General features: G+C 38.9%; 2 protein-coding genes across 6 annotated transcripts; one reads left to right on the top strand and one right to left on the bottom strand.

Annotated features, from left to right (window-relative positions):
- Positions 1-2,964: 2,964 nt before the first annotated feature.
- LOC106401117 (succinate dehydrogenase subunit 5, mitochondrial) lies at positions 2,965-17,319 on the top strand. 4 transcript variants are annotated; one of them, XM_048759519.1, is made up of 10 exons: positions 3,796-3,992; positions 4,092-4,240; positions 4,343-4,399; positions 4,498-4,608; positions 4,732-4,902; positions 5,116-5,314; positions 15,853-16,118; positions 16,258-16,568; positions 16,646-16,831; positions 17,075-17,319. In XM_048759519.1, exons 7-10 carry the CDS (start codon positions 15,953-15,955, stop codon positions 17,129-17,131), a joined length of 720 nt encoding a protein of 239 aa, XP_048615476.1. In that variant the 5' UTR covers positions 3,796-3,992; positions 4,092-4,240; positions 4,343-4,399; positions 4,498-4,608; positions 4,732-4,902; positions 5,116-5,314; positions 15,853-15,952; the 3' UTR covers positions 17,132-17,319. The 4 variants fall into 4 exon arrangements, with proteins under 4 accessions (XP_048615479.1, XP_048615478.1, XP_048615477.1 ...); XM_048759522.1 differs by lacking the exons at positions 15,853-16,118; positions 16,258-16,568; positions 16,646-16,831; positions 17,075-17,319 and adding an exon at positions 8,322-9,142 and having other exon boundaries at positions 2,965-3,992; positions 5,116-8,248; XM_048759521.1 differs by lacking the exons at positions 15,853-16,118; positions 16,258-16,568; positions 16,646-16,831; positions 17,075-17,319 and adding an exon at positions 8,322-9,142 and having other exon boundaries at positions 2,969-3,992; positions 4,092-4,254; positions 4,343-4,608; positions 5,116-8,248.
- Positions 17,190-18,935, bottom strand: BNAC06G00080D. Of its 2 annotated transcripts, none has more exons than XM_013846250.3 (3): positions 18,767-18,935; positions 17,861-18,038; positions 17,190-17,796 (listed from the first exon to the last, which is right to left on the bottom strand). In XM_013846250.3, exons 2-3 carry the CDS (start codon positions 18,005-18,007, stop codon positions 17,362-17,364), a joined length of 582 nt encoding a protein of 193 aa, XP_013701704.1. In that variant the 5' UTR covers positions 18,008-18,038; positions 18,767-18,935; the 3' UTR covers positions 17,190-17,361. The 2 variants fall into 2 exon arrangements, with proteins under 2 accessions (XP_013701704.1, XP_013701705.1); XM_013846251.3 differs by having other exon boundaries at positions 17,861-18,014; positions 18,767-18,919.
- Positions 18,936-20,738: the final 1,803 nt, after the last annotated feature.

Here is a 20,738-nt window from a genome sequence, read left to right as displayed (position 1 = left end):
AATGATATGTATCAGTTCGATGGTTGATTTGAAAGTTTTCAAAACCATATGTAAGATAAAAGTGAAAATAATTCAACTGTGAAAACAATACTGTTCACTTTTTCAAGAATGCGTTCGAAGAAAAAAAATAAGATTTTTATGTCATAATTTGTTTAATGTCCACTAGAGAACATTATATTAACCTAAAATATAAGAAGTGTGTATTCTTTCCATAAATAAAAGCTACGAAATTACCTAATATTATTTACATATATATGACAATTAATGATTATGAATAATAAAGATTTGATAACAATTTTTGCATCCTTCTTCATTTTGTTTAATTTTATATTATTAAAAAAATAAACTATCACATTAACCATATAATAAAAAAAATTAGATTTTTTCTTATATGTTGTATTTTGAATTTATTAAAATGACTTTAAATTACAAAAATGAGGAAACCTTATATGTTATTTAAAAAAAAAACGAATTTAAAAAACAAAAATGAGGACACCTTATATGTTATATTTTTCTTATATGTTATATTTTTCTTATATGTTAGATTTTTTCTTATATGTTATATTTTGAATTTTTTAAAAAGACTTTAAATTACAAAAATGTAAGTTTTGCTTAAGTATACGACTAAAAACATTAAAATGATATGTATCAGTTCGATGGTTGATTTGAAAGTTTTCAAAACCATATGTAAGATAAAAGTGAAAATAATTCAACTGTGAAAACAATACTGTTCACTTTTTCAAGAATGTGTTCGAAGAAAAAAAAAGATTTTTATGTCATAATTTGTTTAATGTCCACTAGAGAACATTATATTAACCTAAAATATAAGAAGTGTGTATTTTTTCCATAAATAAAAGCTACGAAGTTACCTAATATTATTTACATATATATGACAATTAATGATTATGAATAATAAAGATTTGATAACAATTTTTGCATCCTTCTTCATTTTGTTTAATTTTATATTATTAAAAAAATAAACAATCACATTAACCATATAATAAAAAAATTAGATTTTTTCTTATATGTTATATTTGGATTTTTTTTTTAAATGACATTAAATTACAAAAATGAGGAAACCTTATATGTTATATTTTTTTAAAAAAATGACTTTAAAATACAAAAATGAGGACACCTTATATGTTATATTTTTTTTATATGTTAGATTTTTTCTTATATGTTATATTTTAAATTTTTTAAAACGACTTTAAATAACAAAAATGTAATTTTTCCTTATGTATATGACTAAAAACATTAAAATGACATGTATCAATTCGATGGTTGATTTGAAATATTTCAAAACCATATGTAAGATAAAAGTTAAAATAATTCAACTGTGAAAACAATACTGTTCACTTTTTTCAAGAATGTGTTCGATTTTTAAAATAAGGTTTTTATGCCATAATTTGTTTAATGAACAATCCGATCAACCCATGATGTATTAATTATAGTTTTGTTCCATCATTTTTAATAGAAATTGATCTGATCCATCGGAAAGAAATTATATAATAACAACAAAAAATATTGTATATATATAAATAAAATTATCAAATATATAAAAAAATTATCGATAATATATAGAAATAAACTCATTACCGGAAAACAAAACGTGATAGTTACTGATTTCATGTTCAACATTTAACTTTCTGTATATCTTTGATTCTTTTCAGTCAGGTTTACACTTTATGAAATCTATTGAACAAGCTAATATAGTCAGCGTAGCAAGAGATTTATCATTTATGTATATATTTTTAGGCGATTTATTCGTATATAATCTTACAAACTTGAGTAATAGAATGCCGTTCGACGTCAAAAAAAAAAAAAAAAAAAAAAAATCTTACAAACTTTTTTTTATGCAATTTATATAATCTTACAAACTTGACAGCGGAACAAACCCACGACAAAGACATGATCATAGTACTGTCCAAACATTAAAATGCTAAAGTGATGTCCAAACATCCCTTCAAAATCAGAATCAGAAGACACGTCTAAATGAAAAATATATAATTTTCTATATGATATAGATTGTGAAGTATGATATGATCCTCAAATCAATTTTGTCCCTGAGAGTGTCCAACGCCTGGGCTGTTGCCAGGATTTGTAGGCCTAAAGTCAGTGGGGTGGGTGATGACTGGCTTTCGAAGAACACTACGTCGTCTATATGCAAACACAATGCTAGGATTCTCAGACACATGTCTCTTATAAGCTCGCTCAATCTCTAATGAAGTAGTTTCCAAGTGTCTCTCTTCTGTATGCTGAATTCCATGCAAAACAGCCAATCCAAGGAAAAAAATACATGTAAAAACATAATTTTTCATGAGTCACGGACAAAGTCTGAGAAAATATAATAATGTATAGAAACAGAATTGAAAAAGAAAAATATATATGTTAGATACAAGAACATAAGATGGAAGCAAGAGGAATGGGAATTTTGGTATTTATAAAGGTAATAAAATAGAGGAGTCTCACTGCTGATCATTGTCTTAAACATTAGGAAAACTTACTTCAAATGGGGAAATGATGATGTTTTATAATGTCTGAGTATATAATGTAATCCAGGTGATTCATACTTCCATATGTTTCCAACTTTGCATGTCTGTTCTCATATGTTTACATGGCCCATACATTTACATGCTCAGTTTTTTCGTCCACATTTAGATCACGACCATGGTATGCAAATTAAAGATTTATTTAAATGTCGACAAGAAAAATATTATTAAGGCTTACTATGACAAAGATGAGAATATAAATGCATATGACATTGTTTAGTTGTGAAGGCAAAGCTTTTGGATCCAATCTTTGATCTGCGAACGGGTGGCATACGTTAGCAAAGGATTTTACTAAGGATATTTTCAATATTTTAGGTATATCTTCGTTTGTCTTAACTTTTTTGCTCTCGTTTAATCTTTGTCACCGTTTCATTTTGTAAAAATGAAGAGAAAGAACAACTTTTACTCCCAAATTTTGTTTTGGATCATAGTAAAATAAACAATAGAAAGTGTATATATCAGGATGAGGGCGAGCTATTTATTAGATATAACTTTTGTTTGTTGCATTTTATAATTCTTTTAATCACATTCGGATTTGAGATTCATTCTAATATATCAACCGCGAATATATCACTTTCAAATTAAGACGAGTGTTTTGTACCGGACGCAATATGCAAAATATAAATATAGACAACAGAAAAGTTAAGGGTAACTTATATACTGATAAATATTTCTCACATTTCACCAGTATGTACCTAAAATACATTCAATGAAATGATAAATTCTATAGCTATTCTATTTCCTACAAATTTTAAAGGTAAGCACCGGTTAATGACAAGGTTAGAATCGAAAAGACTGTTGATATTTAAGTAGAAAGAACATGAGAGTGTAAATGTATAAGACTTTCAAATCAAGGTGAGCAGTATCATTTTCATGCGTAAGATGGATCACCTTCCACTATAGCTTGTCCCCGAAAGTACTATACATGCTAGGTTCTCTAAACCATGGCCTACTCTTTGCTTTTTATGATTATATATGACCTCCTCACAATATGTATTCAACTATGTAATTATACAATCAAGCTTTGGTTATCAATTTTGTTTTATTGTTCCTTCTGGAAAATATTCAAAACTTAGATATTTCTACCATTTATCAAATTAAAATTTTATTAAACTAATATCTGGGAACTATTAAATAAAAAGTCGAGAGAGAGTGTGGGAAACCATAAAGGGGTCATTATAAGAGGGTATATCAAAACCCTAATTAATAAGCAATGGCAGAAAGAGGAATTAGATAATATGCAAAGGATAAGAGCATCTTTAACGGGGTCTTCAAAGGCCGTCTCTTATTGTTTTTAGAATTTAAAAAAAAAGAAAAATAGCAATTACCTCAAACTACGTCTCTTAATTAAGCAACAGAAGAGACCGTCTCTTCCAGTTCTTTTCTATGGTTGAAGAAGGAAGAAAGAAGAAGAAGCCATGGCAGGAGTAGGACTTTTCCGGTGTAATCTCTTCATCTCCTTTAATTGATTTCTCTCCAGGACAAGAAATTTTTGGCCTTTTTTGTTTGGGAGAATTGATTTTTTTTTGTTTGTTTGTGTAGAGATGGAGAATTTGAGTTTGTATGGACATCCGAATGAGTCGTGGGAACTGAATCTACCGGCGGACGGTGCTGCTGCTACAGCTCCCCGCCACCGCCATCTCCATCTCCGAGAAGACGATATCGCCAGATTCTCCAATTGGATCGTTCATGTTAATTATTTTTAGTTTCGCACTCTTTTTCATTATTATGTGTGAAGCATTTGAGAAGTGTTAAAAGCAGTCTTTGAGTTACTTTTGTGCTTGCAATTGCAGGAGGGTCTTACTGATGAACTTGGTGCTGAGGCCATGATGTTCGAGGCTTTGGAGAAAGTGCGTTAATATCACACTTTTCAACAAATGTTCGGTCTACATAAAAACAGCTAATGAAATTGCATTTCTTTAATTGTGAACAACATGCTTGGGATTAGGAAAGAATATCTTCCTAAGTACGAGGAAAATTTGGAGCTAAGCATTGCCAAAGCACAGCTGGATGAGCTGAAGAGTGATGCTCTTGAAGCAATGGAGTCTCAGAAAAAGAAGTAAGTTTTTCTTTCTTGATGCTGCTTGTATGGAATCCTGCTTTTAGAGTTTGAAGGTCTCAAAGGTTGTATAGTTTGAGTCTTAGGTGGGGTTTATTTAACTGAAAAGATTTGTTCTTGCAGAAGATCTCTCTCCTTTGCCTGAAGCTGACACCGGTGGTGTTACTGTGATAGAAAGCTCGACTCCCATTGCCGAAACAGCTTCATCCAAGACGAACAGTGCGTTGCAACCAGAAGATGCTACAACTAGGGCTTGTTCAATTCAGTATGAAACATCTATTTCTCTTTTAGGAGGTAAGAATCTACACAGAGTTACTGTTTTGTTGTTTATTTTTGGTTCCCTAGAGCGTATGTTTGTTATGTACTTGTTTAGATATTCACTGCTTTAGCGTTGCAAATGGTAAAAGGCTAAAGAGTTTAGGTTTCATTGCTTGATAAGATACATACATTCTCTGCTTTGTACTTCACTGAAAGTTTCATGCTATTGACTGATTTGTCCAATTGCAGAAGATATGTCTCCTCCTCTGCCTGAAGCAGACAAAAACGGTGGCGTTATTGTTACAGAGAGTTCAACTCCCATTGCAGAGGCAGCTTCTTCCAAAACTAACAATGGATCTCAAATAGAAGATATACAAAAAGCAGATGATGAATCTACAAAGCCTGTTACTCTCAGGTTTTCAAGAGATTGTTTCTTCTACAAAGCCTGGTATGTTGTTGTTATCTACAATGCCACCAATCAAATGAGTTGACATTTTTTAAGAAACCCTAAATAAGAGACTTGCAATGAAGGGAGAAAAATCTCAAAATTCTTAAACATGTCTCTTACCAAAATTAACTCCTAAAATACTATTAAAAATAAAATAAGAGACCTAGTAGAGTATATGGGATAAAGATGCTCTAAGAAGTAGGAGTGAGCGTTCGGAAAGAAACGGCACGTTTTCGAATGTTTTGGGGGTTTCAGGATTATTGTGTGAGGGGTGTAAGCTACATAAAGTTCCTTTTGGTTTCTAGTCATATTATTTATATTTGAAATTTGATATTTAGTTTTTTGGACTTTCGAAAAACTAATTAGGATATCTTTATTCAAAATATTTATTAAGTATCGAAAGTTACATAAGTTTTTAAAAAATAAAATAAAATAGTAATTAAGATATAGACTTAAACAATGATCAAATAAAAAAAAATATAAAACAAGGTATTGAGCAATTTATTTAGGTTATAAAAAAATCATTTTGGATCGGATCTTTGAGATTTGTTCGAGTACTGGTTTTTGTTTTTTTCTGTACTTTATATTCATCTGAATTTGTGTCAGATTTAAATAATACATTGGATATGCTTTCATTCTCGAGAGCCACTTGGAAATAGACTGACAAAATTTAATAAAGATTTGAATAGTTAAGAGATTTTAAAAAAAAATCATAAAGGTGGTAGCCTATATATATAAAATTTCAAAATTTCTGAAAATCTAAAACGAATGTGTCATCCGGCTTGCCTCATAATCGGCAATGGTTATCACACTTCTTGGAAGTGATGATCTTCACAATGGATCTGCGGTTTACCCTAAAATTATTATCTAAGAGAATAACTGTAGAACCTAAAATCTACACTAACTATTTGATAATGATCGGGGTTTGATCTAGGGAAGACAAATGATGTAGGCAACGATATTTTTAGAACACAACGATGTTAAACATTTTTCACTAGGTAAAAATTGACTTTATTAATGAATAAGATCGTATACAATGAGTTGAACTAGATCGAGTGATACAAACGAGAACCGTAAAGAAAAGAGTTTAAGATGGGGAGGAAACAAGGTCGATGTTAGTGTGTAGCTCTCTCTAAGGTTTTCAACGTGTCCTTCTTCATGTCTCTCCTCCTTTCTTCATAGTAAGTCGACTTCGTGATCTCCGTAACTGCTCCGCGATCTCCGGGACTACTCCGCGATCTCCGGGACCTCGACTCCTTCGCTTTCGAGCTCGATTGTTTGCTATGGGATTCGGTTCCTTAAGGCCCATAACTCTGATCGCGGCCCATTAATGTTTTGACCGAAATTGGGTCCAACATTTGTCCCCCAGTCTCTTTTGATTTGATCGAAAAGAATAAAGAGACGGTTAGTTATCAATTCGGGTTTTGTCGCTTGATAACCGATGCGATTTTGGTTTGATGGTTCATGGGAAACCGTTGTTTGTCGCGTAAATTTCATTTTCTCTTTTTATTTTTAAAAAAGGTGTAACGGCTATATCACCCGCCACTAGGGCAAAACCTAGGTCATCATTATCTTTCTCGGGGATGCCGATAGAGCCTTTAGGATTGCTATAAATACGCGAGGTTTTACGTTTTCACCTCAATCCTTTTTTGCATCCTTCGTTTTTCTTCTGTTCTTAAAATTTCCTGATCATCGAACTTGAGATGTCTTCATCGTTCAATTTTCCTCGTCCGACGACTACAGCCGATGATCTCGAGGATCTTTATAAGACGTATGGGGTTGATCGTGCGGTCGCTCTCGATTTGGCCGGCGTGACTGAGACTCCCGAAACTATGCGGGAAGGTTATTGCGGAGCCTATTTTTCTTTCTTTCACTCCTGTGGTCTTATCTTCCCGGTCCCGGAGCTGATACTTGAGATTCTGGCGGAGCTTGGGTTATCGCTTACTCAGATCCTCCCAAACTTTCTTAGGTATCTTGTCGCCTTCTTGGTTAGGGCTAGGGAGGAAGGTCTTTCTTTTGGCCTTAGTGAGTTCCGACAGCTCGTTCTGGTGAAGCGGAACCAGCAGAACCCTGGTACCTTCCTTGTGTCTCCGCGCCCAGGTCGCCACGTCATCGAGGACATCCCCTACCGCGATGAGAAGTGGCGTGAGCAATTTTTTGTTTTCAAGGTGGATCGAGCATCTATGGGTGAATTTGACTTCTCTCGGCTTCCTCGGAGCTGGGCCGAGAATATCGGTTAGTTTTCTTTGGTCTATGTGTCGATATTTCTCTTTGGAAAGTGGTGGCTTAACTTTTCGTTTTTCTTTGATCGATTCAGCTCCTTCCGGAAGCTCTTCGATGTCAGACGGGATTCGTGGTTTGATCGGGATTCTTCAGAGAGGTCGTTCGAACTGGTCTTCATTCGACCAAACTCGGATTCGAACTGTCTTCGCTATGCTGGAGTGGATCAACAGGTCCTCTCTGGTTGGGGGTTCTGATGACGAGGCCGAACACTCCCATGAAGTTATAGCGACTCCTTCCGTTTAGGTCCAGTCTTCGGATCGATTAACTAGACAGCTCGTGAGGAGGTCGTCATTCCGTACTTCCGGGTCTGTGTCGAGGGGCCAGGTTTCTGGAAAATCTCCCTTGATCTCGATTCATGACTCCGATGATGAAAACGCTTTGGGAGAGAGGCGATCTCCTGTCTCGTTGATCCCTGGCTCGGAGGACGAGACCGTTGCGGGGACTCGCAAACGACGCTGGTCGTCGAAGGGTGCCTTGCCTGGCCCATCTCGTCCAAGCTTTGTTCCTGAGGGAGATGGTTCTTTGTTTGCGGCCCAAGGTGACCTAATTTCTCTCGCTGGTCGCATGAGGTCTGCAGGCTGCCTTCTTCCATCTCTTGCTTCCTCAGCCGAGAAGGAGGCTTACGCCAAGGTTGCGGTGGTGAGCTCTAAGGTTTGTTTCCCACCTTCTTTTCTTTGAAAGTTCGCTTCGAGGTTCTTATTTGCTTGTCTTGATTTCTTCTCAGGTGATGGAAGCTTTCAATGACTACGTTGTGGTGATGATGGAAGACCACGTCGTGGCTTCTCCGAACGACAAGGAAATCGAGAGCATTTGTTCCGAGATCAAGAGGCTTTCGAAGGAGCTCGAGGTCACCAAGAGAGAAGGGAAGAAGGATGCCGAGAAGATCGAGGCTTTGACTGAGGATTGGAGGAGAGTTCACCAGGAGAACGAGGCTCTTACAACCCAGGTGGTTGCTCAGAAGGCGAAAATTGCGGCGCTCGAGGTCGAGAGGGATCGGGACATTCGTCGTGATTCTCGCATTGCTCGTCGTGACATCGAGCAGCGGTACAGAGAGATCCTTGAATCATTGAAGGATTGGTGGATGAGCAAGAAGAAGGAAGTGTCTGCCGAGATCCGATTGCAAGAAGTGACCACCAACATCAATCTTCTGAACGAGCTCAAGGACGGGGGCCTGGCCATTGACGCAGAGCTTGCTCGTTTAAAGGAGATGGAAAGAGATTGTGAGGACCTCGTCGCTTTAGCCGCCGTGCCAGATTGGTCGATCTCTGAGCTCGATCTTCCTCGAATCTTTGAGAATTCGGGGGATCAAATTGGGGGGTCGTCTGTCCCCGATGATACCGCTTCTAGTTAAATTTTTCTTTTCTTTTTTGTTTAATATCTTTTTGTTCTCCGCGACCTTTGATCATGATACCTCGGATATTCTTAACGGATAAGTATAATGTTTCGGGATATCTTTGTTTCCTTAGCTTTCGAGATTCTCTTCGTTTGGGTCGTTGAGACACGACGAAGCCCTGATACTTATAAAGCTTCGCTTTGTTTTTAGGATTTACCGTAGTGTTTTGTTCAATTTCGTTTTTGCTTATCAAAGAAATATGGTTTCGAGAAGGTCAAACCCTCGCGAGTCTGATAGGGTGCGAACTCGAACTGGTAGTGCTAATGAGGAACACATTCGATCCAGAGATGTCAGCGAAGCGCTCACAGAAGTTCTTCGTGAGGACACCCGACTTCCGCGGATTTCAATCAGAGAGGCCAAGGACCTCGAGGGTGAAAAATTTGTTGCTCGTGTTAAGTCGAGTAGCCCAACAGGTTCAGAGGGGCGTGACCACCCCCCGAAGAAGGCGAAGACGAATGGTTCGGACCATCGACTCGGTGTTTCGGGTGAAGCGGCCATTGCTAAACCGTTTCATTGGCAGTTATCACACTCCAAGGATTGCCCTATTACGGAAGACCCGGACAGTGTTGCTCACTTGGTGAGGCATTTCAAACCTGTTGGTTGTCCGCTTCCTTCTTTACGAAATATGATGGAACGTGAGGCTTATGTGAAGATGGATGTGGCTCATGCTAAGGTCGTTCTTTTTGACACTCGATCCTTGTCAAATTTTTGGTTGTTTTTGTCTGTGCTGATTTGCTATGTTTCAGGCCATGGAGGCTAATAAGGAGTTCGCGGCGACTTTGGAAAGGCGCCTGTAGGACGTCCCGCGCTCTGACGAGCTTTACGAGATAAAGAAGGCCGTTCGAGAGCTGAAGCTTGGTCTGAATATGGATCAAGATCGAGAGCGTGCCAATGCCGCTCAACTAGCCGCCGCTGAGAAATTGGGGAATCAGGCTGCTTCACTCGAAGCTCGTCTGCGAGTTGTGAGTAACGAGAGGAAATCGGCCCTCGAGCAAGTTTCCTTTTTGGAAGTAAAGGTTGAATCTTCTACTAATAAGTTCTCTGATGACCTTCGTCGCGCGACTTATGACGCTAAAAAGGCTCTGGCGGATAGCTATTTGGAAGTGTTGGTATCTCTGAAGGAGAAGTGGGAGAAAACTGATTGTGAAGCTCGTCCTAGGGAGGTCATGGCAAACATAGATCTCTTGAAGGAAATCATGAATAACAATCTTCTGGCTTCAGATGAGTTTTTGCGACTTCGAACGAAGGAGGTCGAGCTCGGGTCCGAGCTTGATGTGATGGTGGTTTCGGATTTCTCCGTTGGGAAGCTCGATCTGCCTCAGATTTCAGAGGATCTACCAGAGGATTTCTTTGCTAAGGTTCCCTCTGCGGCAGACGATGTGACGAAGTGCTCGGGTGGTCAGTTCGAGGATGGCGAATTTGGCATCGAAGAGTAGCTTTAGGGTTTTTCTGTTTCTGTTTTCCCTTTTTGCTTCTTGTTGCTTTATTTATTATTATTTAATAAAAAGGGGGTCGTGAGTCCCGGTTTGTTTGTTGTTATTATTTGGTTTTTGTGTTTATGCGAGGCCGTTCTTTTGGGCCGTGAGTCGATTTGTTGTAGATACTTTCATCGATGGTTTTGTTGTAACAAAAGGTTTTGTTAGCTATTTTTGTCGCGATCGTTGGCGGAGTTGGCCGCAACCGAAGACTTGATCAGGGTCTCGGTTTTCGGTCAACTGTTATAGTTTTGCGGTTTGTAGATGTAGGAAATATGATATGCTCGAACTGCGATATCAAAGAGCTATATTTATTAATATGTTGGATTTTGTTTCGTTACAGATTTGTAAAAAGAAGGCAGTTTAATATTGTCGTGCCGTTGCTCCTCGGGTGTTGCGATATGCTCATTCTGAGTTTTGTGGTTGAAGGGTGACTAGACTCGTGTCGTGAGTTGCCTACGTATCCTCGTCGAGGGATCAAGTCATAACGTAGTTCGATTGTTTTCCCTGAGACATGGTATGTTGGTCGGTGGTTCGTGTACATGGGTACGTTTGTTGTTGGTTTTGGCCGCTTGACTAGGGGTGTTGTTCGATGTCTTTGAAGCTTGCGAGGTAGCATGTTCTGGAGCTCTTCTGACTTCTTCTGATAGTGTCGACTCCTTTCGGGGTTTAAAATTTCAGGCATTGGTGATATGTTGAAGGAACTGCCTCCATGCTATATAGCCAAGGCCTCCCAAGGATTGCGTTGAACGGGGCTGGACGGTCTATCACGATGAATTCTACGATTTTCCTAATTTCTCCGGCGGTTACCGCGAGTTCGATCGATCCGAGGGAATAGTTGGTTTCTCCTGCGAACCTGATGAGGGGTGTTCGTTCTAGCTTTAGGAGTGCTTTGGTGAATCCCATTCTTTTGAACGCGTCGTAGAAAAGGACATCAGTCGAGCTTCCGGTGTCGATCATTACTCGAGATAGTTTGCAACCGCCAACGTCGAGTCGTATCACGAGAGCGTCGTCGTGTGGATTATCAAGACTTGCGGTCTCGTTTTCGTCGAAGGTGATTTCATAATCGGGACCTGAAAGGGGCTCTCTCACTCCTACGTTGTTTTCGGCCCTGCGTTGGTACGCTTTGATTGGGTTGACCGAATTGCAGAACTTGGAGCCTCCGTAAATGAAGTCGATTCGCTTTTTGCCTTTGTCGTGGGCCGGAAAATTCCATTTTTTAGTCAGTGCTGGTCGGTAGTGTCTCTGCCCCCCCCCCCCCCAGACAAATTGTGATTAAGGGTCTGCATTCTGTCTTTTTCTGAATCTGTAGGGCAATCGGTTTTTCCAGTAGCTCGCGAATTTTGGTTATCTTGTTCTTCCGCTTGAAGTTGGGGATTTTTCCGCAAGGAGGCTTCATGTTTGGGTTGTATTGAGCGATGCTGGGAGGAGGAGAAGCTTCATCGGGGTTTTCCAATGTGCGGATCGCTACCGTGATCTCGAAGCGTATCTTCCCTTCGGTCTGGCTCCTGATTTCGTCGGTTGCGTTGGTGTTTGGTCCCCACGAAATCATGTCGACTCTTTTTTTCGGAGCTGAGGGTGGGGAGCTCGGTGATTCCTGCTCGGTCTCTGTGCCTCTTTTGTTTGTCGAGACTTTGGTTTTTCGGTAGGATTTTGTAGTTACTGGCTCTTCCTCTTCCTCTCTGGTTTCTTCAGTGGTTTTCTTATTTTCGTTTTGACTGCGAAGCGCGGCTCGACATTCTTCGGTCGAATGGCCTTTGCGGTCATGGAAGGCACAATATTTGTTGAGGTCGTATGTCGAAGACTTTTGCGGTGAGTTGTTTACTGCATAGGAATGTTGTCCTTTGGTCGCCAGCTCCTTAGGAGCAGTAGGCTTTTTAGCCGTATTATTCTTGTTCGCGCTATACTGTTCTTTTAAGGCTGCGACCTCCTCTTTATGGGTGGCGAAGTAAGAGGCTCGGTGTAGGGCGTCATCCAACAAGATAGGTGCTCGCACTGCTAGTTCTTCCCTGAATTTGGATGAGAACCAGACGACCTCGTTCGGATGCGAAATCTTGGTCTTGATTTCTCGGAACTTGTTTATGTACGCTCTCAACGGCTCGAAAGGTGCTTGCTTGAGATTCCAAAGATCTGTCTCGGTAACTCTTGTCTCTATGAAGACTGAATACAGTTTGAGGAACGTAGATACCAACTGAGTGAAATTGTCAATCGAGTTTTCTTCTAGTCCAGCGAACCATTTGAGGGCGGCCCCGTGAGTTTCTCGGCGAAGAAGCGGAAGTAACCGGCCTCTTTTTCGTCGCCGGTGAGGTGTGCTCTCGATATTGCCAAACGGAAGGCTCGTACGTGGGCCTTTGGGTTTGTGTTTCCTGCATATTCGAGGAATTTTAACTTTCCGACGTGATGTAGCCTGACGCTGGTGATTCTGTTTGTAAATGGAGTCCTTCTGGTTTCCTCGATGACCATGTTGATATCTGGGGCAGAGCTTGCTGCCATATGCACGATCGCATGTATCCTTTTGAGCTCGGCATCGTTTCTCTCGATATAATTCTGAAACGCTCCGGTTTCATTCGGGATCCCTAGGTGTTCCCTTTCGGGATCGATATTGACGGGACCGCGAAGATCATGCCCCAAGCTTGTTCTATTGAGTTATCGAATCCCGCTTGGTGGAAGGTCCTCGCGGCGGATGGAGTTCGATTTTTGGGGATCGAATGGTTCGAGGGCGGGATCCGTGTTCTCGGTTCTCCCTGTCTTTCCGTTGATCCGTTCTGGAATTGGATCAGAGTGCTTCGTGGGCGTTGGAGCCCGGTGTCGATTTCGTCCAATCAACTGTAGCTTAAGCTTCGGTGGGTCATGCCCTGCGGTGGGGGTCGTTGTGAGTTTTCTCCCATGTAGCGTCCTGATCGAGCGCTTGGGATCTCTGGAGTACCGAATAGACCGGTGCTTTGGGGGTTCGACGTCGCTCTTAACGGATCGAGGGGAGTTTGATTTCTTTCTCGAATGTTTGCAGCTCGCTGTTCTGCGAGTTCCTTCTCAGCCTGGTCTAGTCGATTAGTGATGGTTTTATTGGCGACCCTTTGGTTACGAATTTCTCCGATCAGAGATGAGAGCATTCCTCGAAGTTCGGTCATTTCTTCTCGAGTTTGTGTTAGAGGGGTCGGCGAAATTGGTCTGGATTGAGATCGAGTCAGGTCGTCGGCGGATTGTCTGTCCCCGGAATGGTTCCAGACTCGAGCCCCGACTCGTTCTGGGATCGATGTCTGATTGATCGGAAGAGATCGATCTTGACTTGAAGTCGCGATCGGAGGGATTTGTTGCGTCTGGGTTGTTCCGGTCGCGTCATTGGCTCCCGTTGACCCAGTTGGTGTCACTTCGGTCCTTGAGTCGGATCCGATAAGATCGATGTCGTTGACTCTTGAGGGTGTGGTTCCGGCGGTTTGGTTGGGATCCATAGTCGCACTTAGGAAACTTAGACCGGTTTCTTAGCAAAGATGTTTTTCGTTTATCTTCTCCACAGACGGCGCCAAAATGTAGAACCTAAAATCTACACTAATTATTTGATAGTGAACGGGGTTTGATCTAGGGAAGACAAATGATGTAGGCAACGATATCTTTAAAACACAACGATGTTAAACAGGGTTGAGTATACGTAAGACCATTACTGGGCTTATCTGATTCATTCAATTGGCTTTAGATTTTTGCATTTGAAGCTGATCTAGATCATATCAATACCTAACATTTAAACCACCATGCTACATAATTCGAATATATTTACAGATGAAATTGGATTTAGTTTTGGAGTTTTTACGTCGGTTTTGGTTTAGATTTCAGAGTTCCACGGTAAACTCTAGACTAAGCTTTGAGGAGTTTGGGAAAAGCGATAAGGTTTGTAATAGGAACCTTTTTCTCTCTCGAAGACAAACTAAAGAATCTCTGCCTCCCCCCCCCCTCCCCCCCCCCCCGACATTGGTTGGCTTGCCGGTGTCGGAGGTCTTCCTCCCCCTCTTCCTCTTTTTCTCGTTGCTTCATGGCTGCTCTCGCTCCCGATATGATCGTAACCCTGGAGGTCGTCACTGTCCTCGTTTCTCTGGTCTCGCCGGCAGATTGGGTTTCTTGGGTCGTGCTCCACAGACAGGGTTTTGTGGAGGGTGTGCATAAAGTGAAGTCGGCTTTTTGGGCTCTTTGTCGGAGATCTAGAAGTTATCCTTTTTCAGATCTGGTTCTCATCCAGAAGGTGGTGGTGCGTGGGGGTCTGAGCAGCGTCTCATGTGCCATATCTGGTGTTCTTGCACTTGTTTCAGTTGCTATCTTGCGGATCTGGTTCAGTTTGGAGTCTGGTCTGCTTCGGTATGTTTCCTCTCTGGGTGTCCCGAGGGTGGCTCCGTCGCTTGTATCAGCCTCAAGATTGACGTTATTTGATCTCGCTTCAGCTAGGCATGCTCGGTGGTCTCGTTTCAGTCGTGTGCCAGTCTCGAGCTCTTTGGTCAAGTGTGTGCATGTAAAGAGTCTTCAGGTTTCTACTACGTCTATGTGGTGGGAGATTTTTGGCTTTGAAACTGCTCCTCCTTTCGGTTTCTCCTCCCTCGTCCTCTCCGATTCCTCCAGGCTCTGTGAGGCTTCCTTGCCTTTTGGGTCTTGTTGCTGCCATCAAGTGTTGGGGGTTTCGCTGCCAACGAGTTTTCTCGGCCTTGATCAAAGTAGTTATCGTCTCTGGTTGTCAGTTGGAAATCGGGTCCGTGTTGTGAGCTCTTTTGTTGAGTCGAACTGAGCTCCTCTCCTGGTGGCAACTCAATCTTTCTGCTGCGGGCAGTGAAGACATAAGCTTCTCCGTCTCCGGTGGTGTGGAGCCATCCCGAGAAATAATCTCCGCTTCACATTTGGTGTCTGCTCATTGTGGGGTATCGAGTACAAAGAGTTGGAGTTTGGCAAATCTAACTGTCACTTCAAATGCTGGAAAGGCTTTGGTTTTGGTCTGTGCTCTTCCCTCGCCGCCAATTCAGTCTGAGCTCTTCCTTTGCCACTGCGACAGCCAGTGCCGGAAAAACATGAACTTGCAGTGGTTGTTGACTTCTCTGCCGGCTCCTCTCATCATTGTTGGTATTCAATTTAGTTGTGATTATTTTCTTGTAGTTTACTGATACTAGTGGTGAAGAACTCTTACGCTTTGGATTAGTACTTTTTGGGTTGGGACTGTTTTCTAGTTTAGCTTATGTTCTTCACTTCTCTGTTTCTAGTTCCTTTGTATAGTTTGGTTTCTTGTCGTTAAAGAAAATTCTTTCTTCAAAAAAAAAAAAAAAAAAACCTCTAGACTAAAACAAGTTTGAACATGAAGATGCTATTTTATTGGAAAATTCATCAAAGTGGGTTTTAACGGGCCGGAGATAACTTAGATTACGCTTTAAGGATTACGGCCCAAACTACCTAGTACAGTCCAAAACATGGAAGTCCGAATGTTGAGAGAGCTTTCGCATTCAGATTGAGAACAGCTAGATGGCGTTTCTGAGATCCCTCTGCCGTACCGCTGCGGCGGGAGCCTCCGTTGCCACGCTCCGATCATCCAGATCCGCCGCTCCCAGTCAGCTGTTGCGCCATCGTTTACTCTCCACGCGGGGATTCGTCGCTGTTTCTTCGTGTCCTTCTAATCGAACTCCTTACGGTAATTCGTTTCCTCTTTGTTTCTGTATCTTTCGAAGAACGGATTATTGATTAGTTTTGGTGGAATCTTTAGTTAAAGCCGAAAACTTTTTATGTCTGCTCGTGCGTGCGCTTTTGTTGTTTGATGGTGAAAACTGCAGATTGTCGGTATCCTCGAGCAATGGATATTGGACAAGTGCGCAGCTTTAGTGAAGATGTGTCTCACATGCCTGAAATCAAAGACAGTGGTGTTCTAAAAGCTTTCAAAGAACTGATGGCTGCAGATTGGGCAGCGCTACCTTCTGCTGTTGTTAACGACGCCAAAAACGCAGTCTCGAAAAACACAGACGACAAGGGAGGGCAAGAGGCCTTAATGAATGTGTTCAGAGCAGCTGAGGCTGTTGAGGAATTTGGTGGGATTCTCACTTCCTTAAAGATGGAGATCGATGATAGCATTGGAATGAGTGGGGAGGTTTGTTGTTGTTGCCTCACCAACCAAATTCTTTTGGGTTTGACATGTTTGATGTTTCTTATTTTTTTGTCTTACAGAATGTGAAGAGCTTACCAGAAGATATAACCAAAGCGCTGCATCTTGCTTATCATAGGTATACTACCTACCTAGATGCGTTTGGGCCTGAAGAAGTTTACTTGAAGAAGAAGGTTGAGATGGAGTTGGGGACAAAGATGATCCACTTGAAGATGAGATGCAGCGGGCTCGGTTCAGAGTGGGGAAAGGTAATAAATTTAGTTCCGCTGTTAGAATTTGCATTGTAAGCTAGAACTTCCTTATTCAAGCATGAGTTGCATAGTTATCGACTAGTCACACATTCTCACTCGTTCTTTTACCATATGTGATATTTTCCATCTTTCTTTTTCAACTTTCATGCATGAGTCGTATCATATGCAGCATTGGGAAAAAGGATGAACCAATACTTATCTCTCTTACGCGTTGAATTGATTTTTTTTTTTCTTCTGTAGGTTACCGTTCTTGGAACCTCAGGACTCTCGGGGTCATACGTGGAGCAAAGGGCATAAAACAAAGAAGAGAAGATCGTCAATAAGATCCAAAACTTTTTATGTTGCTAATTGCGTGTAATAAGGTCAATAACTGACCAATATGGTGAGTTTGTTCATTATTTCCTTCAAAATGAAGCTTTTCAAAGTTAAAGCTTAACAACAACACCAATTGAAAAATAAATTCACAGCTCCGACAATTTTTAACATGTCTTTGTGTTATGTTTCCTTAACCTTTAGAGTTTATTTTGTCAAATAAAAGGAATTGGAGCAACTCTATTTGGTTTCCTCCACGACCAAGACTCTGCAGGTGACTTAGGTAGTGGTGGAAGCAACGAGGCTTTCCTCCCTAAACCAAATGGCCATCCTTGGCAATGACACAACTCTTGAATCACTGATCCTTTCCTTATTCCATTCAAATAATACATCTTCCATTGATTCTCCAACTCTTCACCTTTCAAGCTCGAACACCTGGAGAACTCAATTTTTGCTGTCATATATGCTTCTACACTCAGATCACTTGTACAACATTCAGAGAAGCTGCTTCCCACGGAACAAAACTCTATACCCTCTTCCTTTTCGATGTTGGGTTCCTCTTTAGAATGGTAAGTTAGTCTCTCCATGCATATCCTTGGCTTCTGCCTTAGTTTCTCCATAGCTTGACTTCTGATCTGGAACACAACAATCTGAAACAAAACAAAATCAGATAAATTAAACACAAAAGCAAATGGATGGGGTTTCTAGATTTACTTCATGGTCGTAGTTGAAATCCCTAATAAGCTTCTCGTCATTGTCTTCGTGATCTGAAAGGCTAACCTTTCTCCCTTTGCATTCGTAACAATGAGTTAAAGCATCTTTTAAACCTGTGGCCACGTCGTCGGTGCAGGAAAATACCATCGCTCACCTGCAGAATCTCACTCTCAGCTGCCTAAAAGATCGCGAACGAGTGAAATGCTTTAAAATCTACTTGAATGTTTTTGGGTTTTAGGTTTTAAAGACATTTTGTGAGCTGCACAGTGACAGTCTATCTAACATCACTTAGATTCTTTCAATGCACGCAATCTTTACTGTTTACTTATCTGTGAACAATTATAGAAAATAACTATTATGACCAAATATGGATTCTCGTAAGTACAATAGTCATGTAAATTAGCAGGTAGGAGATTACGGCAAACATGGTTTAACAAATAAATAACTTTCTAATAGTGAGCTTCAAATTGCGTTGAGACTTTGAGAGCATCGATTCTCCCAAAAAGTTAAATAACATATATGATAAGATCTTCACTCTACGGAATTACAAATCTGCATGCCTAAAACTTCTTAGTCATTTAAAAAGTAGACAATTTTCTTTGTTAACATATACAAATTCATCTCAAAGTAATTCATAGCCGATTTGATTAAAAAATAATAATATATATATATCATATCTGACTTGAAGCATAATACATGGTGGTGACATACAAACTAAAGACACTACACCAAACTTTTTTTTTTTTTGAAAAAAGGGCTCACTACACCAAACTTACGTCATCATGATACGTAAAGCTAATCCATTACCCACCAATAAAATACGTTGTAAAATGAAGAATTCGACCTTAGTTACCTGAGCCTTCCAGAACTTGGGATTCGTATATTGAAAAATTAAGAAAGACATACCTTCGAAATCTTTGTTTATATGTATATTCCTGGAAGAACTTCAAAGAAACAAGAAGCTTAGCGTGTATGTTTGTCAATGGCTTTCTTCTCAATGGAGTTGGATTCTGTATATATCTTATTCTTCTTTTTGAACAGCATATAAAGCTTTAAATCTATGACCACCATTATTTCATTCACATGCCCCCCTCACAAAGCAATAATTACACCAAGAAAGCATAACTCTTTTTTTGGGCGTTACTTTTACCCAACTTTAGTTTTGTTTTTCCGCCTTAGGGCGTGGCCGGTGACCAAAAAAAAAAAGAATGAGGAAGAACATTATATTCCTTAAACTTTTTAGCATTCATGAAGAATATATATTTTTTTTCTTTCATGTTCATTCTTTTGTTTGTAGAGAATTATAGAACAAATCAATTCCTTATTAATTTTGATAAAGAACCATTATTCCTCATCATTCTTAAATTTTTATTCTTACTCATTCTTTTCTTATGGTCACAAATTTTTCTTTTCTTATGGTCACAAATTTTCATAGCGACCATACAATACACCAACATAGTTCTTTTACTGCTTGTTTTTGAAGGCCATTACTTTTAGTGATTCGTTTTTATCACTGGTTATCTAATGCAAACAAGAACATCAATCAGGCCACAAAATAGCACATATAATAAAAATATAACGTGTTACAAAAAAGAAAAAGAAGATACCGATGTAATTCATTCCAAGTTGGAAACCATAAGTCATCATTATGCCATAGGCTCATCGCTATAGTGTCCAACTAAACTATTTTCTTGGATATCTAACGAAGAATCTTATCTATTAAAACAGAAGTCATAATTTTTTTCTGTATATTTTTTTCTAATTTGGAACATTCTTAAAAATTTTATTAAATGTATTTTTTAAGACTAATAATGTATAGAATCTTTGAACTACTTTAATGATGATATTTTTTTGATATTTTTTCATTTTAAATCTATATATATATATACATATATATAAATTCTAACAAATATGTTTAAAAGATTTTAACAAGACCTTAATTTTCAAAAATTATATGTAAATATTTTCACTAATTTGTAATTAGTTTTAAAATATTATCATACATTAATATATTCAGTCAACGTTTATAAAATGAAAAAAAAAAGTTATATCCTATTTTTATCTATTATATAATCATAATCAACCATACTAGGAGAAAATATTTTATTGAGCTAAATATGATAAAATTATATTAAATTGATAAATTTATATATATATATTATTTTCATAAGTATAAAGTATTTATGTTGTTCCATGCATATATTAATTTGTTTAATAGCTAAATGTAAATACAATAAGATAAATATATTATAAGAAATGACAAATACATGTGAAAGTTTTAAACAATTGACTAATTACAACATGTAAACTATAAAACTATTGTATTTGAGATAGTTATATAAATATTTAAATATATGATTATCGTTAAAAATGTATACAACTAATGATCTCAAATAAATATCTAAGTATATAAAACTGAAAACAAACACCCGCACGGTTACACGGATTTGAATCTAGTCAATAGTTAGAATGCAAGAGTTAATAAAACACATGAACTATATATAATGCAGAACAATATTAAAAATTCTGTACTTAGAATGCATTACTCTATAATGATTTTAAAAGGTCTCAGTCAAAACAATTTCTAAATATATAAATTCAGCAGATATTTTATTTATTGAATCTTAAATTTATTGATTTAGCTTTTCAAGTCCAGATATATATCTACATTTAGACTCAAATATCCAATAATAACCTCTCAATGAATTTTTTAATCCTTTAATGTTCACTTTATACAAAAAAAAACAGTCAAAAACATTTTTACTAAAAGCTGAATTTTCTGTTAAATCAGATACTTAGATCAAAACTCCTTGAACCAATCGCAATGCACATCAATTCACAGTAATATCGAAGAGATCAAATCCTTAGAGACCAATGT

This window comes from Brassica napus, chromosome C6 (assembly GCF_020379485.1).
Source record: "Brassica napus cultivar Da-Ae chromosome C6, Da-Ae, whole genome shotgun sequence".
Taxonomy (NCBI): domain Eukaryota; kingdom Viridiplantae; phylum Streptophyta; class Magnoliopsida; order Brassicales; family Brassicaceae; genus Brassica; species Brassica napus.
This window is presented reverse-complemented; position numbering and strand designations above follow the sequence as displayed.